At 41.5% G+C, this 19,869-nt stretch overlaps 2 protein-coding genes across 2 annotated transcripts; one reads left to right on the top strand and one right to left on the bottom strand.

The window, feature by feature from the left end:
- Positions 1 to 3,148: 3,148 nt before the first annotated feature.
- On the top strand, positions 3,149 to 5,299 carry birc5b (baculoviral IAP repeat containing 5b). Its single transcript, XM_078253956.1, has 4 exons — positions 3,149 to 3,276; positions 4,428 to 4,537; positions 4,981 to 5,098; positions 5,210 to 5,299. Exons 1-4 carry the CDS (start codon positions 3,160 to 3,162, stop codon positions 5,297 to 5,299), a joined length of 435 nt encoding a protein of 144 aa, XP_078110082.1. The 5' UTR covers positions 3,149 to 3,159.
- A 6,516-nt stretch (positions 5,300 to 11,815) lies between these two features.
- Positions 11,816 to 12,880, bottom strand: neurod4 (neuronal differentiation 4). Its single transcript, XM_078253955.1, has one exon. It carries the CDS (start codon positions 12,878 to 12,880, stop codon positions 11,816 to 11,818), a length of 1,065 nt encoding a protein of 354 aa, XP_078110081.1.
- Positions 12,881 to 19,869: the final 6,989 nt, after the last annotated feature.

Here is a 19,869-nt window from a genome sequence, read left to right as displayed (position 1 = left end):
GTACAGTATGTTTCTTGTGCATTAATTGTTTCCCCAGGAAAGATTTTTAAATCAAGATATTTTTATTGTTACAAATGAAGTGGGATTTGTGTTGCATAATAAACAAACTAATGGAATTCATGCATAAAAAAAATAAATGTCCCCATATTTACTGGGGAACATATATACTGCTTGTTATACTGTAAATACATTTCGTCATGTAACATTCTTTCCTACTTTATATTATGTTTATTATGTGTTTCTCATTTCATTTAAGTGCTATCGGATACTAATTGTTTCAATTCTTTTACAGTACGCGATGACTAAATGATTAAGGATCAAAAGAATATTTATCTATTTTCACAATCAATTCCTCATTTAAGATAATTTTTGAAATTTTTGGAGGTTTTCAGGCTCTCTTGGTCTTACATTATAGTACATATATTTGGGTTTTCAAATGTCGGTCGGACAAAGGGAAAGACATTCCAAGACGTCACCTTGTGCTCTAGGATATTGTGATCACCATTTTTCATTGCTTTCTGACATTTTGTAAGCCAAACGACTAATCGATTAATCACGAAAAGAATTGATAATAAAATGAATCGTTAGTTGCAGCCCTACATTTATGCTTACGTTTACGCTATGGCAACATGCTTTTTGAAAAGAAAATGGCATATAAATAAAGCTTCACAGAAAGAAAAGGAAATAGAGAGACTGTTTGAGGTTTTTAAGAGTTTGTGGATGTGTGAACACAGGTGGGTGTGCCTGTCCTGTGAATCCACGCTCGCCTACAGAGATGGAGAATGTTGATGTTGACTGTCACACTCTCACATGTCCCTGACAGTTTTACACCAGCACCAAAGGACAGGACATCTTTCTTTCCAACCACATTCATATCACACATTTGCGTCATAACTTTTTGCAGCTCATAATAGTTGAAACTTCACTATAATTTCTGTTGTGCTGCTCCTGCTTGATTAAATACTTTAGGCTGATACATTCCTTGTCTTAATTACACAATGCTGTGTGTATTTTAGAAGACAGTGATTTGCAGTGTGCGGTGTTCAGTCTGGGTTTGAGTGCAGCAGAAGACAGGTGGAGCTGTCAGGACAGTTGTGAGCTCCACAGGGACTCAGTATGAAGATTTGTCCAATAATTAATTTAAAGAAATGTAAATGTTTGTGCTTCATCAGAGCATATTTATACCACCAGAAACTCACACGACAAGGAACTGACTGTACATATACACTACTTGGGAGCAAAACAAATATGTATTTCTTGCTCCCGATAGAGACAGTATAGCATAATTTTAACTAGAAGCAGACAGAGTAGCAGTAGATGGTAATCTTACCTGTGCTCCACATTGCACCTCTAGTCCTCCTGCTGCTCTTGCTGAGTGAGTTCAATCTCCAACCTTTGACAGACACACTGAGAAACAACTATACTATCCTCTGTGAAATCCTTCCCAGCACGAAACTAGTCAGGGCTATTCAGGTAGAAGAAAAATGACAGGAAAGATCCTTAACTGATCTCATTAATTCAAAAAGATTCCAAAAGCTGCGTATGCAAACAACATAGCCTTATGCCCATGCCAGAAGGTCATGTGGAAATGGAGACCACAAACACATTGCCTCTATTACCTACCCTCCACCTCTCTACATCCTATCACCTCCTTCCCTCTCTCTCACTCTCAGCCCTGTGTGAAAACTTTAACAGATGAGGGCAGTTGTATCAGGAGAAAGGGAGAGCAAACATTGAAGGCAGTAGCAGGAAGGCTATGAGGGGAGGAAGAATCAAATGTCAATGAAGGCATGAGGACTAAAAGTGAGACACAGAAATGCCAACCTATGAAAATATGATTTGTGGTACAACACAAAGTTCTCTAACAGTCAAAACTGTTTCAAAACTGTCTCTCATAAAGGACCACCCACTAGAAGAGGGAGAGTAACAAAGACACATTTACAACCTCTGTAAATAACCTCAGCCTTTATTGCTGAAGCTCTCATCTACAAAAACATTTGACTGGTGTAACTAGATGACCACTTTTAGCACAAAACTTGGGAATGAAGGAGGGCAAACTGATAAACCTTACACCTATGGTGCAGCAATGTTGAGAGAAACAGCGAAAAAATTTGAACATACAAAAATATGCTGAGTGAGAACAGTAACACACACGTGTAAATTCAGAGCTAGATGTTATTCTGCACTGTCTGCAGTAAGCAGCCACCCACCATACAGGCTACTTGAAGCTAACATGACATCAAATGTACTGTCCAATTCACTCCAGGCCTACTGCTTAATAAGCCCTTACACTGCAGCCCCTCAGAGGGGTGCCGATTATTAGAGGCATACTGCGTCTCATCGCTACCCCAGGCACTCTGCTGGAAGATAAGGTTAGAAGGGGAAAAGGACGGCAGTTTACAGTTGTAAGCACATTTCAGCACCCAAGGGCCTGAGGGGTAGTGTTACAGGAACACACTGCGCACCAGGACTGTTCCTGTCTTTCACAGTCATAAACAGGCTAGTAAAGTTTACACCACAAACTATTAAATTGGACAGATCACTTCTTGACTATTATGTCTATGTTTACTTTTACATTACTTAAAATGATCAGCTGACAACTATAATTCAAGCCTGAACAGAATAAGAATACCTTCAACACAGATTTGAACTAAGTCTCTTTTGGATAGATCATTGCATAACAAGACAGGAGTGGAGAAATAATAAAGTAATAAAGTAATCACTACAGCAAACAACGTCCTTGCATTTCTCTGAATTGCCAACAGGGGGAGTTAAGTTCCTCAAACACACAAACAACTAATCCCTCAGGCTGACTTGTAGTCGTTTCAGATGTGGAATATACCAAACAGAACAGACACATTTGAAATGTGAAGTAATGAAATGAGACTAAGAGAACATTAAAAAACTGTTTAGTAGTAGAAATATGACTGGACTCGGAGCTCGGCGCTGCTTTACTTGCTGCTTGTACCTGTTCCTGATGTGACCTCTTGTAGATGAAGTCTAGCTGGTGACCTTACCCATTAGAGCCCCGCCCACCTTGAACCTGCGCAGAGTTTAATCAGTCAAACTGAAAACACCTGTGGAAGCATACGTTCACATCGATAACCACACCGTGTATAAAATTAAGTTAAGCCTGTTTTTGCTTAAGATACGGTCAGCATGGATGTATTGACAACTAGGTTTTACTCATATGACAAAATGTACAGTCATGATTTACGCGAACAAAGTTTTTCAGACTGGCCATTTAGAGAGGAATGTAACTGCACACCTGCAAAGGTAAGAAGGCCGCTGTGTCTTGAAGCTTAAGGAAGAGTTGTTGGATTATAAAAGGCCTTCATAAATATTTAATAAAAATACTTATGATTGATAATTCGGTTGTTTGTTTTTTTTAAGTGCACTGGCACAATCGAGTTAATCAAGAGGGGAATTTGTCTGCAATGAAAGCACCAATGGTGGAAGATCTTTTTCTCAAGTTAAAGCAAATGAAAGAAAAGTAAAGTAGCCTACTACATTCAAAATCTTACTTAAGTAAAAGTATTGGCATCAACATATACCAAATGTACTCATTATGCTACATATACTACAGAGTATCTTAATCCATAATAAAACATCATTTATTAGTTGATGTATTAATACTCTGATTCTGCGATGTAACTAAAGCTGGCATTGGAGAGTAAAAAGCACAATGTTAGCTTCCAAAAAATAGTGGAGTAAAAGTATAAAGTAGCATAAAATGGAAATACTCAAGTAAAGTACAAGGACATCAAAATTGTACTAAGTTGCAGTGCTTGAGTGAATGTTTTTAATTATATTCCACTACTGGAAGGCACTAACTACTTTTAAAACAGAGACAGGGCTAGCAGGAGGTCAGACTGGGTTCATTTGTGATGTTTTCTCTTAAATTCACGCGGGATGTGTCAGACAGCTCTTGAGCTCTTAGAAAACCCCCAATTTATATTAAACTACAAAGTACATGACTATGGCTGATGAATAATGGGGCTATATTCCCACCTTGTTTATACTCCAAAGTTACGCAATATTATACAACAGTCTGTTATTTGAGGCTGTGGCAGTGATGTACAGCTAAGCAGGTGTCAGATTTAGTTTCATTGCATCAGGTGTCCAGTGCACAGACCCTTCCCTTTGCCCACCCTAGTCTTGTCATTATGGATGGGCTGCTGACACCTCACTTGATTAGCAACAGTATATGCCATTTAACAGCTCTTAACTCTTAACTCATCCTCTGCTGGTTTCATTCTCACTGCAGTACTAATCTACCTGCAGCTATGGGCTGTTTATTTATTTATTTTGTTCATGCACTTGTCATTAAGTTAATCAGCTCATACAATTCCTTAATTTAGTGCTTGGGTTTTTACAGTATGCTACTGACATTAAGGCATCCGTTGCTGATTTGTTTGTCTTTGCAGATGGCCACGGCAGGGTTTGTCCACTGCCCCAGTGAGAATGAGCCTGATGTTGCTAGCTGTTTCTTCTGTCTGATCGAGCTTGAGGGCTGGGAGCCAGATGATGATCCCTGGTAAATAAAGCATGTCAACTTCCTCAGGCCCTTACCTTTACTAGCCTACCTTAATGTAAACGAAGAATAGTGTGCCAGCAGCAGTAGTATAAGGTGGCGCAGTATTGCTTCAGATCTGAGATTATTTTCGTCTGTATAACTGTTGCCTATGGCAATTGCAAGACTAATTTTATATTGAGTACATTACTATAGATACTGAAAACGGAAAGATGGCCACATAAAGTTGATTACTATTATTAAAAGAAAAAAACCTAGCTGGATGCAAATCGTGTAGCTGTTTCTCTCAAGCAGTATAATGCCAAATTTTATAATTTTAAGTTTTATGGTGTTTTTTGATTTTACGATTGAGCTAGATTTACTTCCACTTTTACATTCCTCTTTGTGTGCCACATTCAGAGGTTCTGCCTTCAACTCATTTCTTCCTTAACATATTCTCTGCCCAGGTCTGAACACGTAAAACGCTCCCCTAACTGTGGATTCTTAAACATGCAGAAAGACTTCACTGAGCTGACTGTGGCTGAATTCTGTCATAAGGAAAGGGAGCGGCTAAAGGTCTTCATTGTAAGTGTCCCAAATATCTGTGTAGATTGTATGCAATGAGGTGAGGTTTTGCTCAAATACTTATGCAGTGGTTGTTACATGTTCTGCTCATTTATTTATTTTTATCCCCAGAAAAAGGTTTGTCATAAGAAGATGGCATGTTTGCGGGATCTCATTGACCATTCACTTGACAGCCTTAAAGCTCAGTCTCTATATGTTTGAAATCAAACTTACTGTCTATTGTGATTATATTGCCACACTAATATAAAGTGTAGCATGAGCCTATAGTCTTGACTCAGTTTTGATGCAATGGCAGTTTAATAATCAATAAAGTTGTGAGGAATATTACACTTTGTTTGTAGTATTGTCTTTAACCACAAGATGGTGCGTTTGCACTAAAGCTGCAGGTTTCCCATGTCAGACACTTTCTGGAGTTCCCAAACTCGTACTCAAAACCTTCACAAAGGCAATTTGAAATGAAAGCACACATTGAGCAGGATTACAATGTGGGCTATATTCCCTCTTTTCAAGCAAAACTTACCATTTTCCTGAACGTGCCACCATCTCTACCACCCCTTTTCAAACCTTGACCCTGGACAGATGGCCTGAAGCCCCTCCCTTTCAATACCAACTGTTGCCCCACTAACATCTGTTACATATAGGGGGACAGTGTGCACTGAGAGCACTCGCCAGAACACTTGCCTTACCCTGTGAGCAGGGCTGAGATTTAGGAAACCCTTAAGAATGTTGATGCTGACAATGGAAATTGTGGAAAATGTGCTCATGCAATGATTACTCCAATAAAGCTTTGTTACACTGTATTGTGTACCTCCTTATTTAGCATTTCAAGAACAAAGGTTAAACACTAATCTTTGCCAAAGTTGGTGTCTGATGTCTTGTGTAGCAGAAAGAGAGGATGTTGGGCTCAGTTTGTGCGAGTCTCTCCCTGTGTCTGATAGGAGGTTGGGGTGTATGGAATGCAGGATTAAAAGATGCTATCCATTCTCCAACCTTTCACTGTTCTGGATTAATGTCTAATGTAACACTCTGGCCACTGAGCCTAGATCAGCTGCTTAATTCTCCTTTTATCCGCTCGCTGCAGAGGAAATTGAAGCGACAAAGTAAAATACCCATAGGTGACGTAACATTTCTAATGAAACTGGTATGCTTCAGTTTTTAGGGTGTTTTATGCTCTTAAATTGATGCTGTTGCGAGATATTCCCTCATTCATTGTTTTGCTGTCATAGCCAAAAGTATCTAAAATGAAAATTTTAGATTCATGTAGCCGTCCTGTAGTAGAGTAACCTCCACTAAATGTACCAGGTACAAATTCCAAACAGTTTAATGAGCTGTTGGTTTTGACATTTAGTTAGGTGGTATTGAATTTGCACAAGTACACAGATTATACAGAGTTTGTTTACAGTAATTACTAATGTAACTCTAATCAGGGTTTATATCCGCATCCCATGTCAATCCACTTATTTGTGTGTGCTCCAGAAAATGAACAAAGAGAATGGCATGGTGTCACTTTTATCCCTGAGCAGAACAGATGTGATGGATGGGCTTATCTGTGGGAATGGTGCGAAACTGTTGATTTGATTGTGTCATAACTGAGGTGGGAGCTTAGTTTTATAGCAGTTAAGTATAAACCCATAAAATGTATTTAGAATTAGTTATTACGTTAATAGGAAACTGCATTGCACTACTGCAAATGGATTTGGTTGTCTTCTGATCTAAATAACATACTGTGACAAAGGGCGCACCAGTAGCCTCGACTGCAGATTTCTAATTAATGAGTTTCTGCTAAACAAACTAAACAGTGAGTGTAGCAGATGGACAAACGGACAGATGTTCCCAACAGAGTTTACAACCTGAGCTTTCCATCAGGCCCCATCTGTTGCTCCTGCGACTGGTCCCTCCTCCAATGCTTCTGCTCATCAGCATCTATCACCAAACCCTCTCCCCTGATGCTCCATATACACTGCACAGCCCTAAATGAATGACATCAGCATTTGCCCTCTCGCCTGACCTGGTTTAACCCTTAATTAACAGCGCTTACAGGAATGGCTAATCACATCGGAGTAAGAATTTTAAAAAATTGTTTTGGTTTTGCTGGCTTGTTCCACTCTGAAAAGTACTGAGAATACACACATTAGTTTAAATGATTATAAAGGCTGACATGTTTACAGGCCAAATGATAGAAGTCTAGACTGTACAGTTATCCTGAATCAAAGCCATGTGAATGTGTCTAGATCATGCTGAATTTACTGACCGATTACCAGAGCTAAAGGGACTCTCAAAGTTGCACTGTTCCTTGCATTATAATTAGGAATCCCCTTTTCAGTTTTTCCTCTCCCTCCTCCACCTCTGTTCTCCCACGTCTATGACAGTAGGGCATGCTGGCTGCTTGCTCTTGCGATCATGGCCCTCCTACCTTGGCTGTGTTTTGTGCCCTGTTCGAAAAAGGACCTCCATCTGTCCCTACACTCAGCCCATTGTGGTGTCCCAAAGCCCAGCAACTTCCACAATGCAGGGGGCGTGCAATAGAGGGGGTGGGGGGGGGGGTGTTACAGGGTAAACATGACAGCATCCAGATCCCATTAGAAGCTCTTTAACTCCTACACCCTAATACTCTCAGAACTCTGGGAGGAGAAGGACCACCCCTTATTCTCATGCACAATGTCACCTTTACACACACTCCCATAGGTAATGAGTCTACGAGCTGCCTTCTTTCCTCCCCTCCCATGTACATCTTTTTTCTTTTTCTCTTGCATCGGTATAAAAAGCTGTCACATTACATCATTTTGTTAAGCATCCTTTATCTGACCATAATATCATAATTATTTGATGTTTATAATTTCCCTACAGGGTTAACAGCGGTGTTTTTATTGAAAGACCTGTTGATGTAGAGAACTGTCATTGGATATTAAGTTGGAATTAATTCTATTCCTGTCTCACTGGAGTTCAGTTTAGTGTTATGTGGTCATGTAATAGATGGAACCAAGTTCAGGATACCTTTTAAAGTTTTTATTAATTTATATTTAATTGCTTCCACCATGGTGACCGTGACCAACCCAATCCCTACATCTTATTACGCCAGCCTTGCCATGTTTCATTGTTTTCTTCTGTCTTTTCCCACATCTTTCTCCATGCATCTCCTGAGTCTTTCTTCTTCCAGCTGCTCCTCTAAGTCTAGGGCGTCTCTGTTTTGGGGTGCTCAACGTGTGTGTGTGTGTGTGTGTGTGTGTGTGTGTGTGTGTGTGTGTGTGTGTGTGTGTGTGTGTGTGTGAAGAGGGGGGGATCACTGTGTCCGCCCCAGCTTAAAGGCAGAGGGATTACCGGCACACAGACACTGATTAAAGCCTTCCAGCCTCCTATGGCCCCATTAATACAATCTTAATCACAATGCTTTATCCCTCCTATCTAGCTCCTATGGATCAGGACCTTTTCATTTTAGTGGGAGGCACTCTTGTTTGGCCAGTGGATTAAGTGTGCTGCACACAGAAACAAAAATATAAGGAGGAGAGGGAACATGACCAAGCTTCAATCTGCACTACAAAAATCTATCTCTGATTTAGTTTTTTTTCTTTTTTGTCAGTGATGCCAACCTCCTGCCAAAATGAACTAATGTCAATTTGATGTTGCCATTAGGGTTCATGCTTTTGCCATTGTCTGTATAATGTATATAAAGATAAAAACTACAGAAGTTTAGGACTTGAGTTGGAGTGCTGCACCATTAATTCTCTGTGGGCGGATATCTGACATGACCTCACTCTCCCAGGGGATTGAACCACAGGTCGCGCTATGCTGCCTGCCGTCTCAGCCAAGATGGCATGACAGAGCATGTGTTCCCTTCCCATTAAAAGGCCCTCATGCCCTTATCATAGATGAAAGCCACTTGGTATACATAATATGTATTTGTGGCCTGTACTAAAAGTCAGGATTTTTGTGTTGCACTTTTTCCAAGTCTTTTACACAATACATTCCTTTTTATCATTTTAAAATACTAAATGTTCTTATTTGAACAGGTGAAGTACCCACTTATTACAAAATATTAACCCTAAACTATTTTAAGCTTATGAAATGCATATATTTCTGTCTTCCTAAATTGGTCCATGTCAAGCACTCTCTCCACCGCCATGCCCCAATCTCCAGACTGTCCTGCATCTCTGTTTTGTAATCTTGTATCCAGAGTTAATTTACGTGGATTATTTCGAAATCCACCCACTCATGTATTTGGACTCAGGAGGATAATCCAAGCGCTGCCCCCCACCGTTTTTGCAAAACAGCAAAGGCACAAAGAGGGTGTACGCCAGCTAACTCTGCCAGTACTTTCTCACAAGCCAAGTGTCTGCCTGTGTGTAAAGCTATGTGTCATATGCCAAGGCTGACACACAGGAGCAGAGAGGACAAACTTGTGAATAGGGGGCAAGGACCTTGGTCACCTCTTCTGCCCTTTTTTTCTCTTTCCTCTTCTCCTTTTTGCCCTCAACATACAAATTCCCATTTTTCTCTCTCATGCTCTCACTCTCTTCTCTCTCTCTCACCCCCCAAATTGGCCCAGCTGTCCATCAGACCCCCGCAGTTCCCCCAGCTGTCTGCCCGCCCCAAACGAGAAGCCCCACAACAATACAGGTCACAGGTCAAGAGAAAGAACAGGCTGCGTTCACAATGGACCAGTGGCGCCCAGTAAAACAATCGTTCCCTTTTTCTCTTCCAGCCTTTCTCCACTGTTGCCACGACTGGAAAAGACAACCCTTTGGAGAGGTAGCTGAAGAGGGGGGGGAAGTGCTCTTGGCAAACAGACTCTGAGGCACCTTCCCCTTCTGACAATTGCTTGAAGAACCACACTAATAGATACACTCGAACACACATCTTGCTCTCACCTCTTCATCTCACACTCTGCCACCCTGTTCTTTGTTTTTTTTTCAAGTGCAATCATTAAAGTCAAAACTGGCTTTTGTCGTTAGTTGAGTAATACAAATGTGCTGTGCACCTTGCCAGTTTGAGCTGATCTGGAAATCAGCGTCAGAATACTGTATAGTTTATTTCCTCCAACTTAAAGGTTTTATATGTACTATCAGTTAAGGTTGCATTATTTTCTAAATAATATTGAAAGAAAAAGTCTATTAAATTTATAACATCCGTATTCATATGCTGTGTCTCTGAACAGAAATCTGGTGCTTTTCTGTCTGAGTTAATGTGGATGAATTCTTTGAAAATGAGCTCTTGCCCTACAGTGTTTGGCTTGAGCTAGATGGGAAAATGGGACATGTGGGAGAGAGAACGAACGAAAAGCCTCTGACACATTCACCTGTTTCCCAGAGCTGTTTTCCCATGGCCCACAAAAGCCTCCCGCCTGACCTGATAGAAACCCCATAGCAAGCCACACACACACACACACACACACACACACACACACACACACACACACACACACACACACACACATATACATCCTGTGTAACATGATCTCTATTGGCACAGAAATGTCCTTTATTACAGCACCTTTGTCTTTATTTTAGATAGAAGTTTGTCCATGTTTGTTATTGGAAAATGAAACTCAGCCACTTCCTCATCCATTTGAATGTTTCATGTAAATACACCTGAAACTGATCGTGTGCAAAGGGAACTTTTCATAAGGTATGAGCTGGTTAATGATTACAATAATTAGAAAAAAAATTGCAACGTATTTACTTAATTTGGATTTTGTTGTGAGATTACAGAAAATCAAAATTACTCTTCTGACTTGTGGTGCATTAAGTAGGGTTTGGGGACTGGCAAATATTTCACAATGCATTTGTAATGCATTAAGAATTCTATTATGATGGAAGCCTCACTACATTATAAATAATCAACTGGTATCCTCTTGAATTGATGTATTGGGGCTGCATATAGGTACCCTTAGCTTTATTGGGAGAGATTGTATGAACTTTCTGTTGAACTAATATTCAACTACAGGATAACGGAAGAAAATACATGGCAAATATTGTTACTATGGAAATAGCATATAATATAAGAATATTTATTCAATTAAGTGCGAAACAGCAAAATATTTACACAGTACAGTATAACAAATTGTGACACCAAATAAACTAATACCTGAAAGACTTCAAATAAATAAAATAAATACAGTACAGCTGCTAGTGACTGACAACAAAACCAAGAAGACAGTGAAACAAAAATTGTGCTGAGAAAAAAAAAAAAAAAAAAATAAAGACGTTTAAAAATAAATATTAAATACAGATATAAATAAATGTATTGCTTTTTCTTACGGCCAGGGAGACACTGGCTTTAGGCCTTAGTGCACAATTTAGGGTAAGACTGGATGACTTTTTGTTCTATTTCTTTTCATATGCAGACATGTAGCTCTAAAAAAAGTTATGTTCTTGTCCACTTGAAACACCTGTGTAATGCTTTAGTGTGAATATCTGATTTGGTAAAATATTTAGTCACTCCTTAACAACTGAAATAAGAAGAATCCAAATAACATAATCATAACAAAAAATAATAAATAAAATATTAAAAGTTATGGGTGCGTGTTTGAATCAGGTAGATTGAGTTGAGATGGTGAGTCTCTCTCTGCATTCAGTGCTCTCCCAGAGTACAAGACAACATAATGCAGACCATTTATCTATACAGTCGGTACCACAGCCATCATTTTTACAGCAGTTCATTCAAGAGCAGTGCTTCTGGCCTGGCCAGCAGTCAATCACTGGTCCTCTCAACTATTCATGGTCACATGCTGCCCATCTGAGAGGCGAGCAGGTGAGAGGGAGTGAAGGAGTCAAAGGCCACATCCAGAGGCAGCTCATAGCGTGAAGCTTGAAAAAGTGGGTGGCCCTGAGGGCCCCCTGGTAGGCCACCAGTTGTGGGAGTGGGGTAATGGTGAGACGAAAGATAGTGGGCATGGTGGCCAGGGTGGGGTGTGTAGCTCTCTGTCTCACGGGGAGAGGGCTCCTGCTTCAGGGCATAGCTGCCACTGATGCTCAGGGGGGGAGTGAGGGGCCCTTCGTATGGGGGGGTTCCGCTGCTGCACTCGTTAGGGGAGGGGTTGTCATATACAGGCCCCTTGAATCCCTTCATATGGAGGAGGTGGGATGCCTCCAGGGAGCCATAGGGGGGGCTGGGAAGGCCTGGAGATGGATAGCTGAGGGGATGGCCAGCCTGACCCCCCACACCACCCACCCTCGGGCCTCCACACTTGTCGTCTGGCTTGTTGAGCATTATCGGACTTGGTCCCAGCTGCAAGCAGCCGGCCACAAGGTTACTGGTGGGCTGAGACAGACCTTTACACATCATCTCCACAAAGCCATGGCTCTCAGGGGACTGGCCACTCTCAAGCGACTCCGACAGAGCCCAGATGTAGTTGCGTGCCAGCCGTAGAGTCTCAATCTTTGACAGCTTCTGTGTCTTGGAGTAGCAGGGCATCACTCTGCGCAGATTTTCCAGGGCATCGTTAAGCCCGTGCATACGTGAACGTTCTCTGGCGTTGGCTTTGACTCGCCGGGCACGAAACCTCTCCTGTCTTGCTTTGGTCATCTTCTTTTTCTTAGGGCCTCTTCTTTTGGGAGCCTGTTCTCCATTTGGTCCAATCTCCCCATCATTATCCTCATCATCCTCCTCCTCTTCTTCCTCCATATCCTCACTGCCCAGTTCTGTGCAAGAGTGGATTCGGCTGCCTACTGTCAGGCCATGGCTTTCCTCTCCATCCTGAGAGCTGCCGTCCTCATCCTCTAGCCAGCCAAGGGAGCTCACCAGCTCACTCACATCCCCGCTCTTTCCAAATGGTTTGGTCATCATTTTGATCTGAGGAAACAGCACAAAAATCAGTTACCCAACAGATGCATTCTTAAGTGTTAATCTGTAAATGTATGATGCGTCTCCCTAAAATGTATATGTAATTATACAATTTTGTATTGATTGATTATGGACAGGAGCAGGTAGCCTGGCAACTCCTAACCCTTGAAATACAGAATGAGTTCTCTCATTTCAGCACTGCAGTGTGGACAGCTCACTCCTCTATCTCAAGAGCTGGTGGCTCTAACAATACCAAAGAAGAAGAAGAAACCCTGCGATTATTTAAAATGCATTATAGTGCGGTATTTTGATATTAAGGACTATATGGCTGTTTTTAGAATGAATGGTCCCCTGCTGTTATGCTGTTGCTATACAGAGACGCTGTCAATCTAGGACACGACGGGATTTACTCAGCATATAAAGCTCAAAGATTAAATAGGCAACATACAACTCCGCACACATGGGGACAAGCCGCCCACATCTCTACATTTTAGACATCTTGCAAAAATAAAGCCCTGACGCTATAAGGAATTAATGCAATAGATGTTACTTTTTAAAAGTGACCTCGGACAGAGAATTTGCTATTGTTTTAATAGAAAAAAAACTGTCCTAGTTAGTTATTGTGCACTAGTGCGTAAAAGTGGGATACATTACTGTAATTTATGAATTTAGAACTTGACACGCAATTGTCTGGACTATTGCTACTGAACATAATTAGGCCTACATGAACACTGCAACACATATTTTAGCTGATTGAAATCGACAATACATCTTGTAAATTCCTTTAGTGGATCTTTTGCCCCCTGGAAGCAACGAAAGTGCATGTGCTGAATTTAGTAGCCCAAATTTGTTTCCCAAATAAGATCTATTTTGGATCTTTTTCTTTTTACTGGACTGATAATTGTAAACTCACCTGTTTGGATTTACTGCTCGCTCTTCGTAAAATAACAGCAAGACCAGGTTAATAATAATAATAATAATAATAATAATAATAATAATAATAATAATAATAATAATAAACTGCAACGAAGTGATTTTTATTCCAGAGTCGCTGCGTTTCTCTCTTCGCGCATCCGCCAGTGTCCCAAACTCTTCTGCTTCTTCAGATAACCACGAGTGCGCGTGGAACTTTCATCTCTAAATGGCAAGACCGGGCTGATTTCTTTGCCTTTAGCCGGGTAAGCCCCTCCCTCAGGCGCCCCACCCACCTTCAATTTATCCAAACGCGCGTGGCGGGCTCGTGGCCAGAAGTTCCACCCAGTAAATGAATGAGTGAGGGACAGACAGACAGACAGAGAGAGAGAGAGAGAGAGAGAGAGAGAGAGAGAGAGAGAGAGAGAGAGAGAGAGAGAGAGAGAGAGAGAGAGAGCACGTGTAGACAGTGCTTTATTTGTAAATCAGGAGGCCCCGAGTGTTTGGGACAGTGCAGAAAATGCGCACACATTGGAAAAAACTTTAATAATATGGCCATCATAAATTATGTTGGGAACAAAGTAGCCTATCTGATGGTATATTGGAGCTTACAGTACAGATGCATATATCTATACACGTACAGATGCATATATCTATACACATCCATGGGCCTTGGGCAGTTTTTCATCATTATTTTACCCGCACCACACAAACGCCAACTTGCTTAATAATCTGCCAAAATATTTAGGCTAGACACCTGCATATTCTTCACCATCGTTCTGAGATCTCCTCACCCTACAGTATTTTCCTCTTCTTTACAATTTTGTAACAAGATATTGTGTAACCTGGTTAGAAATTGTAGTTGTGTCACTGCACAAGTTTGTTATAACAGCAGAAATAATGGCCAGTGGGCTATTTCTGTCCTTTCATCACGTGTCATTTTTTCGTAAACCCATCATCATCTTTTCATAAAAGCGAGATTATACATCTCTACACTTGGAAATGTGGGACTCGCCAAAAAAAACAATTATTCTGTTTAAATTCCATGCATTAACTATCATAATCGATTGTTTATCTCTTCATTAGTCGGTTGGATTAGGAATGTTCCACTTAATTAAACACAGTGTAGGCCTGGTCTTCGCCGAGTAAAGAGACGCTCCTCCATGTATGCGTATTTAAGTGATGTTGACAGCTAAGTGTGCAGAGAGCAGGTGTGTGCGTTGTTCACCCAGTGATCCAATTGTTTTCTTCCATTTTTAGCGTCATATTCTGCCCCTAAGGGCTATCTGATTATTGAATCGATTGGTGCAATGATGAACAGACAGGTACTTTGTGGTAGGCTTATCACCTGACCCCGGCAGGGGCGATTGTAAACGTACAATAAGAAGCTATCAGTAATAGATACATTGTCAAGACAGAATTCATTTTGAGTTTGTAGTTTGTTTATTCATTATGCCTATTTGTTGTTGTTTTTAATTTTCAATTAATAGACTTTTTTATGACTTTTATATTTGACTTTTCAACGCAATATGTGCAGGCCTTCAGACGACTAAGGCCTTTATTGTTTATACGCTAATCGTACCTCAACATTGAGCATTTTCCCCAATTTTAACTACAAATACCACGGCATAATAAACGCCCGCCTGTCCTCGTGCGTGGCGAGCCGCAGCGCAGTGGGGGTCTTTTGTCATCACTGGCCATTGACAGCCGAGGTCTCGCGAGCCGCACGTGCCCCCGCATTGATCCCATTGTGCGCGCGATTGCGCACAGCTGTGTTCGAGACTGAGATAAACTGAACTTTGCCAACTGCACTGAGGGATCTCCGTGTTTCTGAGTGTGCAATGCATTCTAAGAAATTAAATATTCTCACGTGGATAATCTGCAACATTGCGTAAAAACAGGCACTTATCCAACGATTTATTGAACTGACCCTAACAGATGGCTGGATATAGGAAGCGTTGGGGGTGGGGGCATCTGTTGCTTGGATGCTCACGCGTCACCGCTTGCCCAAGATGATGTCTCGTGCTGAAACAGCATTTATCCACCTCGCTAACGGACCTAATCCTGGTCAGTGCACTGGTCATAAAGGCATATGGACAGAGATAGAGAAGAGAGGTGTGTGTGCGTGTGTGCGTGTGTGCGTGCGTGCGTGTGTGTGTGTGTGTGTGCGTGCGTGTTGCCCCATGCAATGTGTACAGCAACAACTCTAGACTAATGTGATGTGCTTAAAGGTCCCCAGGTACATGCACCCTACCCCCCACATGCACTACCCTCTGTCCCAGGAGTGTGAGCATGGTCTACACCACACCTGCAGCCTGCATTGGGAATTGGAGCCTCGCAGCCTCCCACAATCCCCATCAGTTTCCCAAATGACTGACTGACTAACGGAGAGGGAATTTAAGCCGTAACATACATAGCCAGCCTTCTGGAAGAGGTCATGGTGGACACATCTGATCTCAACCAACTTTTGATGAGTTTGCATAATTTTGACCTGGGTACTCCAAATATGTGTCTATCAAATTTACTTTTTAACAAAGTTATGCATTCATCACCATCTAACATGTTCCTAAGATATAAAGGAAAAGATTCACAAGTACGAGTTTTTGTGACTAAGACATTATTAGATGCATGCTCAATTTAGGCATGTCCAAAATAAATTTTTCTTTAATGATCTGACTAAAAAAATGCCATTCTTACATTAGCTATTTAAGTTCTGTTTTTGCTATTAATGGCGGTAACCCCTGTCCTTACAAAAAACACTGCCACAAGTGAGTTGTCTCTCGCTCTGGTCCCCTGGGACTCAGAGTGGAATGGGAGGGATTTGTGTGCTGTGCTGACAGATGGGTCCTTGTTCCTGTCTTTTTCTTCATCTCTATCTCCCTCTCCCTTCTTTCACTAAAACACAGACACACTCACACACACCAAGACTGCACGAATACAATAGGAATTAAAACTCTACACACATGCTCCCTGGACCGCTTCTGAAAGCTGAGCCCCTTAAAGTGATCATAAAAGATGGAGGGAGAGCGTGGATTTGCAAGAGGGGTTGGCTTGGAAAGCGGTGGGTGTGATGTGGCACAGAAAGACTAGACAGATTCAATTGTATTGTTGTCAAACCCATATTAAAAGTTTGGTTGGGTCAACCATTTGTTTGTATACATTTTAAGTTTTATCGTAACACTTTGGAGAAAAGCTTCTTGAACAAGTTTATGTGCATACGCACATCCGTGTGTGCGTGTGTGTGTGTGTGTGTGTGTGTGTGTGTGTGTGTGTGTGTGTGTGTGTGTGTGTGTGTGTTAAGAAGTCCCAGGGCTCAGTTGCCTCCATTTACTGCTCACTGAGGCCGATTATGGTTACATAGCAGACTTTCCTGAGGGAGAGACTGACAGGCCTACTGACTCTGCTGCACGCATGGGAACGTCAGTGGACTAACACACACACATTTGTGAATCATGGACTTTTAACCTCAGTTAAATATCTTGATGATTCTTACACCAATCATCATTAATTTTTCATTGTAAAAACGAGGATATTTTAGATACCTCTAAATGTTGAATAATTTGAAAGTTGAACCTCAAGCCAAACATTTTACTTTTTTCATACTGTACATTACAGCATAAATTAAAACAATTTTGCCACCTGCAGCCAGCGTACATTATTTCTTTACACATGACGCGCGATAGCAGTAGACTAAAAATTGTGTGTGAATTGATGCCCCCCAGAGATGTAGATAATTATCTTTATCTCTTTGGTGTAGGAATATAATTCCATGTTTTGACTATACACTTTTTGGCAAATGTCTTGCCAAAGTGAGTTTTGATAAGATCTAGCAGCATCTCATCCTGGCAATATGAGCAGATTGTGTGCAGCTTATTCCTCTTCCTTTGGGCTAATGGATTTGGAAAACATTCCAATCGGGCAGAAATGTAGCTACAGAATGGGAATCAGGCCTGAGGGCAATTCTCACTAAGTGGGGAGAGAGCCATTAAACAAAGGTGCCTGTGGTTTCATATTCAGGATACTTTACAACCTTCGTCCCAGGACATCAACAGTGTTTTGGGGTGTGCTGTTAGAGGGGGCAGAGGAGGGGGAGGAGGATCCATCTGCCATGCTGCCGGTCCTCAGGGAGACGGGCATATCCCAGGGGTGTTTTGGAGAGAGAGGGGCTGAAAGGATTACACCCAACCACTAATCAACAACGGTAATCTGTGGGCCCCTGTGCAAAATCTCCTCAGATCCAAACAACAATTGGGACAGAATAAAAACCATCAGTGTACGGGGACATCTAACTGATGTTGAACAACCTGACAAATCCAAGGACAAATCCAGGTGATTTTTAATTGGGAGAATTGACTGTGAAGGTGTGATTGGCAGAGAGCCATGGTGTCTCTGTGATCAGGTGCAAGTGTCCCACAAGTGGCCTAGACTGATTCCCAGTGTGGCTATTATGCAAATACAGCAACTAGACAAGCCTGCAACATAAATTAGTCTAACGGATAAAAGCACTTTTCTAATCACATCAGATTGCAAAAGGTTTTTCTTGCGTTTCAGTGTATATGACCCAAAATAACAAAATATTGCTTAACAATTTAAAAAAAAAACATGTATTTCACATAAGCTGTTTTCATTATTTTCTTTTAATTAGTTTTTTTTTTTTCATTTCTGCTGATTTCATGCTGACACAAGGTGAGCCCTGCAGAGCAGTTTTCCCTGAGCCTTGGAAAGACTTTGTCACAGCAGGAACCGACACAGGTGCAGCTGCTGAGCTGTTGTCCTGGCAGGTCTCTCCATCGGGTAAAAGAATAGCAGGGAATCAAGTTGCCACTAGTTTCATGGTCCACTTTCAGTATGGTTTTAATGTCTGGGGTCTGGAGTGGTGGGTTTAAAGTGCCACAGGACGATAGAAGATGCTGCCTAATGATGGTGCCAGTCCTCCAGGGCATAGGGAACTGGAGCATCCTGGCCTGTACCTCCTCTGCCTCCTGCAGTATGCCCATTGGCTAGGTAGCCTCTAAGCTCCCTATCCCCACAGCCTCATTGTTTAGTGGGCCCAGCACTGTCAATATTAAGCCTGGCTAATGTGATCTAGAGGCAGCTGGAGCAGCCCCGATTATTACCATGACACAGCCGACTGAGGGGTGTAATATCATTAAAAATAAATCAGGTGGTTTGGAGATTTGCTGTAGCAGGAGGGACTTTGAATGGCATTAGGTGGGAGAACTGCCATAATTTCATTAGTCAGTTGGGGCACCTCAGACGATCTGTTGAAACATTTCCTTTAAGTTGGAGTAATTGAATTTGCTTTCACAACACTGCACACAAAATGAAAGAAAGGGAATACAATGAAGGTATAATTATTGAAAAATTATTTCAGACATGTAAAGAACTATGCAGACACCTGAGTATAATAATATAGAATTATATTTCATATAGCTAATTAACTATTGTAGGTAATCTATTTGAAAGCAGACAGAATCAGAATCAGAAAGGGTTTTATTGCCAAGTACGTTTTTTAACACATACAAGGAATTTGTTTTGGTGTTGTTGGTGCACGTCACACATTCTTTAGATTGAATATTAAACAATATAAGTATAGGTACAAACAATATAAGTATATTTACACAGTATGTATTAAGTTAACAATAAAGAATAAATAAAGATATAAATAAAAAATAAAGAGCAAAGAGCATTACAGCAGAGAGAGAACAGTGACATGAAGGTGGAGTGTCAGGGTGGTTTCCGGGCCTTGTTGATAAGGCTAGTGGTGGAGGGGAAAAAGCTGTTCATGTGACGTGAGGTTTTGGTCCTGATGGACCTCAGCCTCCTGCCAGAGGGGAGTGTCTCAAAGAGTGTATGTCCGGGGTGGGAGGGGTCGGCCACAATCTTTCCAGCACGCTTCAGAGTCCTGGTGGCGTATAGGTCCTGGAGCGGCGGCAGATTGCAGCCAATCACCTTCTCTGCTGACCGAATGACACGCTGCAGTCTGCCCTTGTCCTTGGCAGTGCTAGCAGCGTACCAGATGGTGATGGAGGATGTGAGGATGGACTCAATGATGGCTATGTAGAAGTGCACCATCATTG

The sequence above is a fragment of the Sander vitreus genome, chromosome 7, assembly GCF_031162955.1.
Source record: "Sander vitreus isolate 19-12246 chromosome 7, sanVit1, whole genome shotgun sequence".
NCBI classification, from domain to species: Eukaryota; Metazoa; Chordata; class Actinopteri; order Perciformes; family Percidae; genus Sander; species Sander vitreus.
This window is presented reverse-complemented; position numbering and strand designations above follow the sequence as displayed.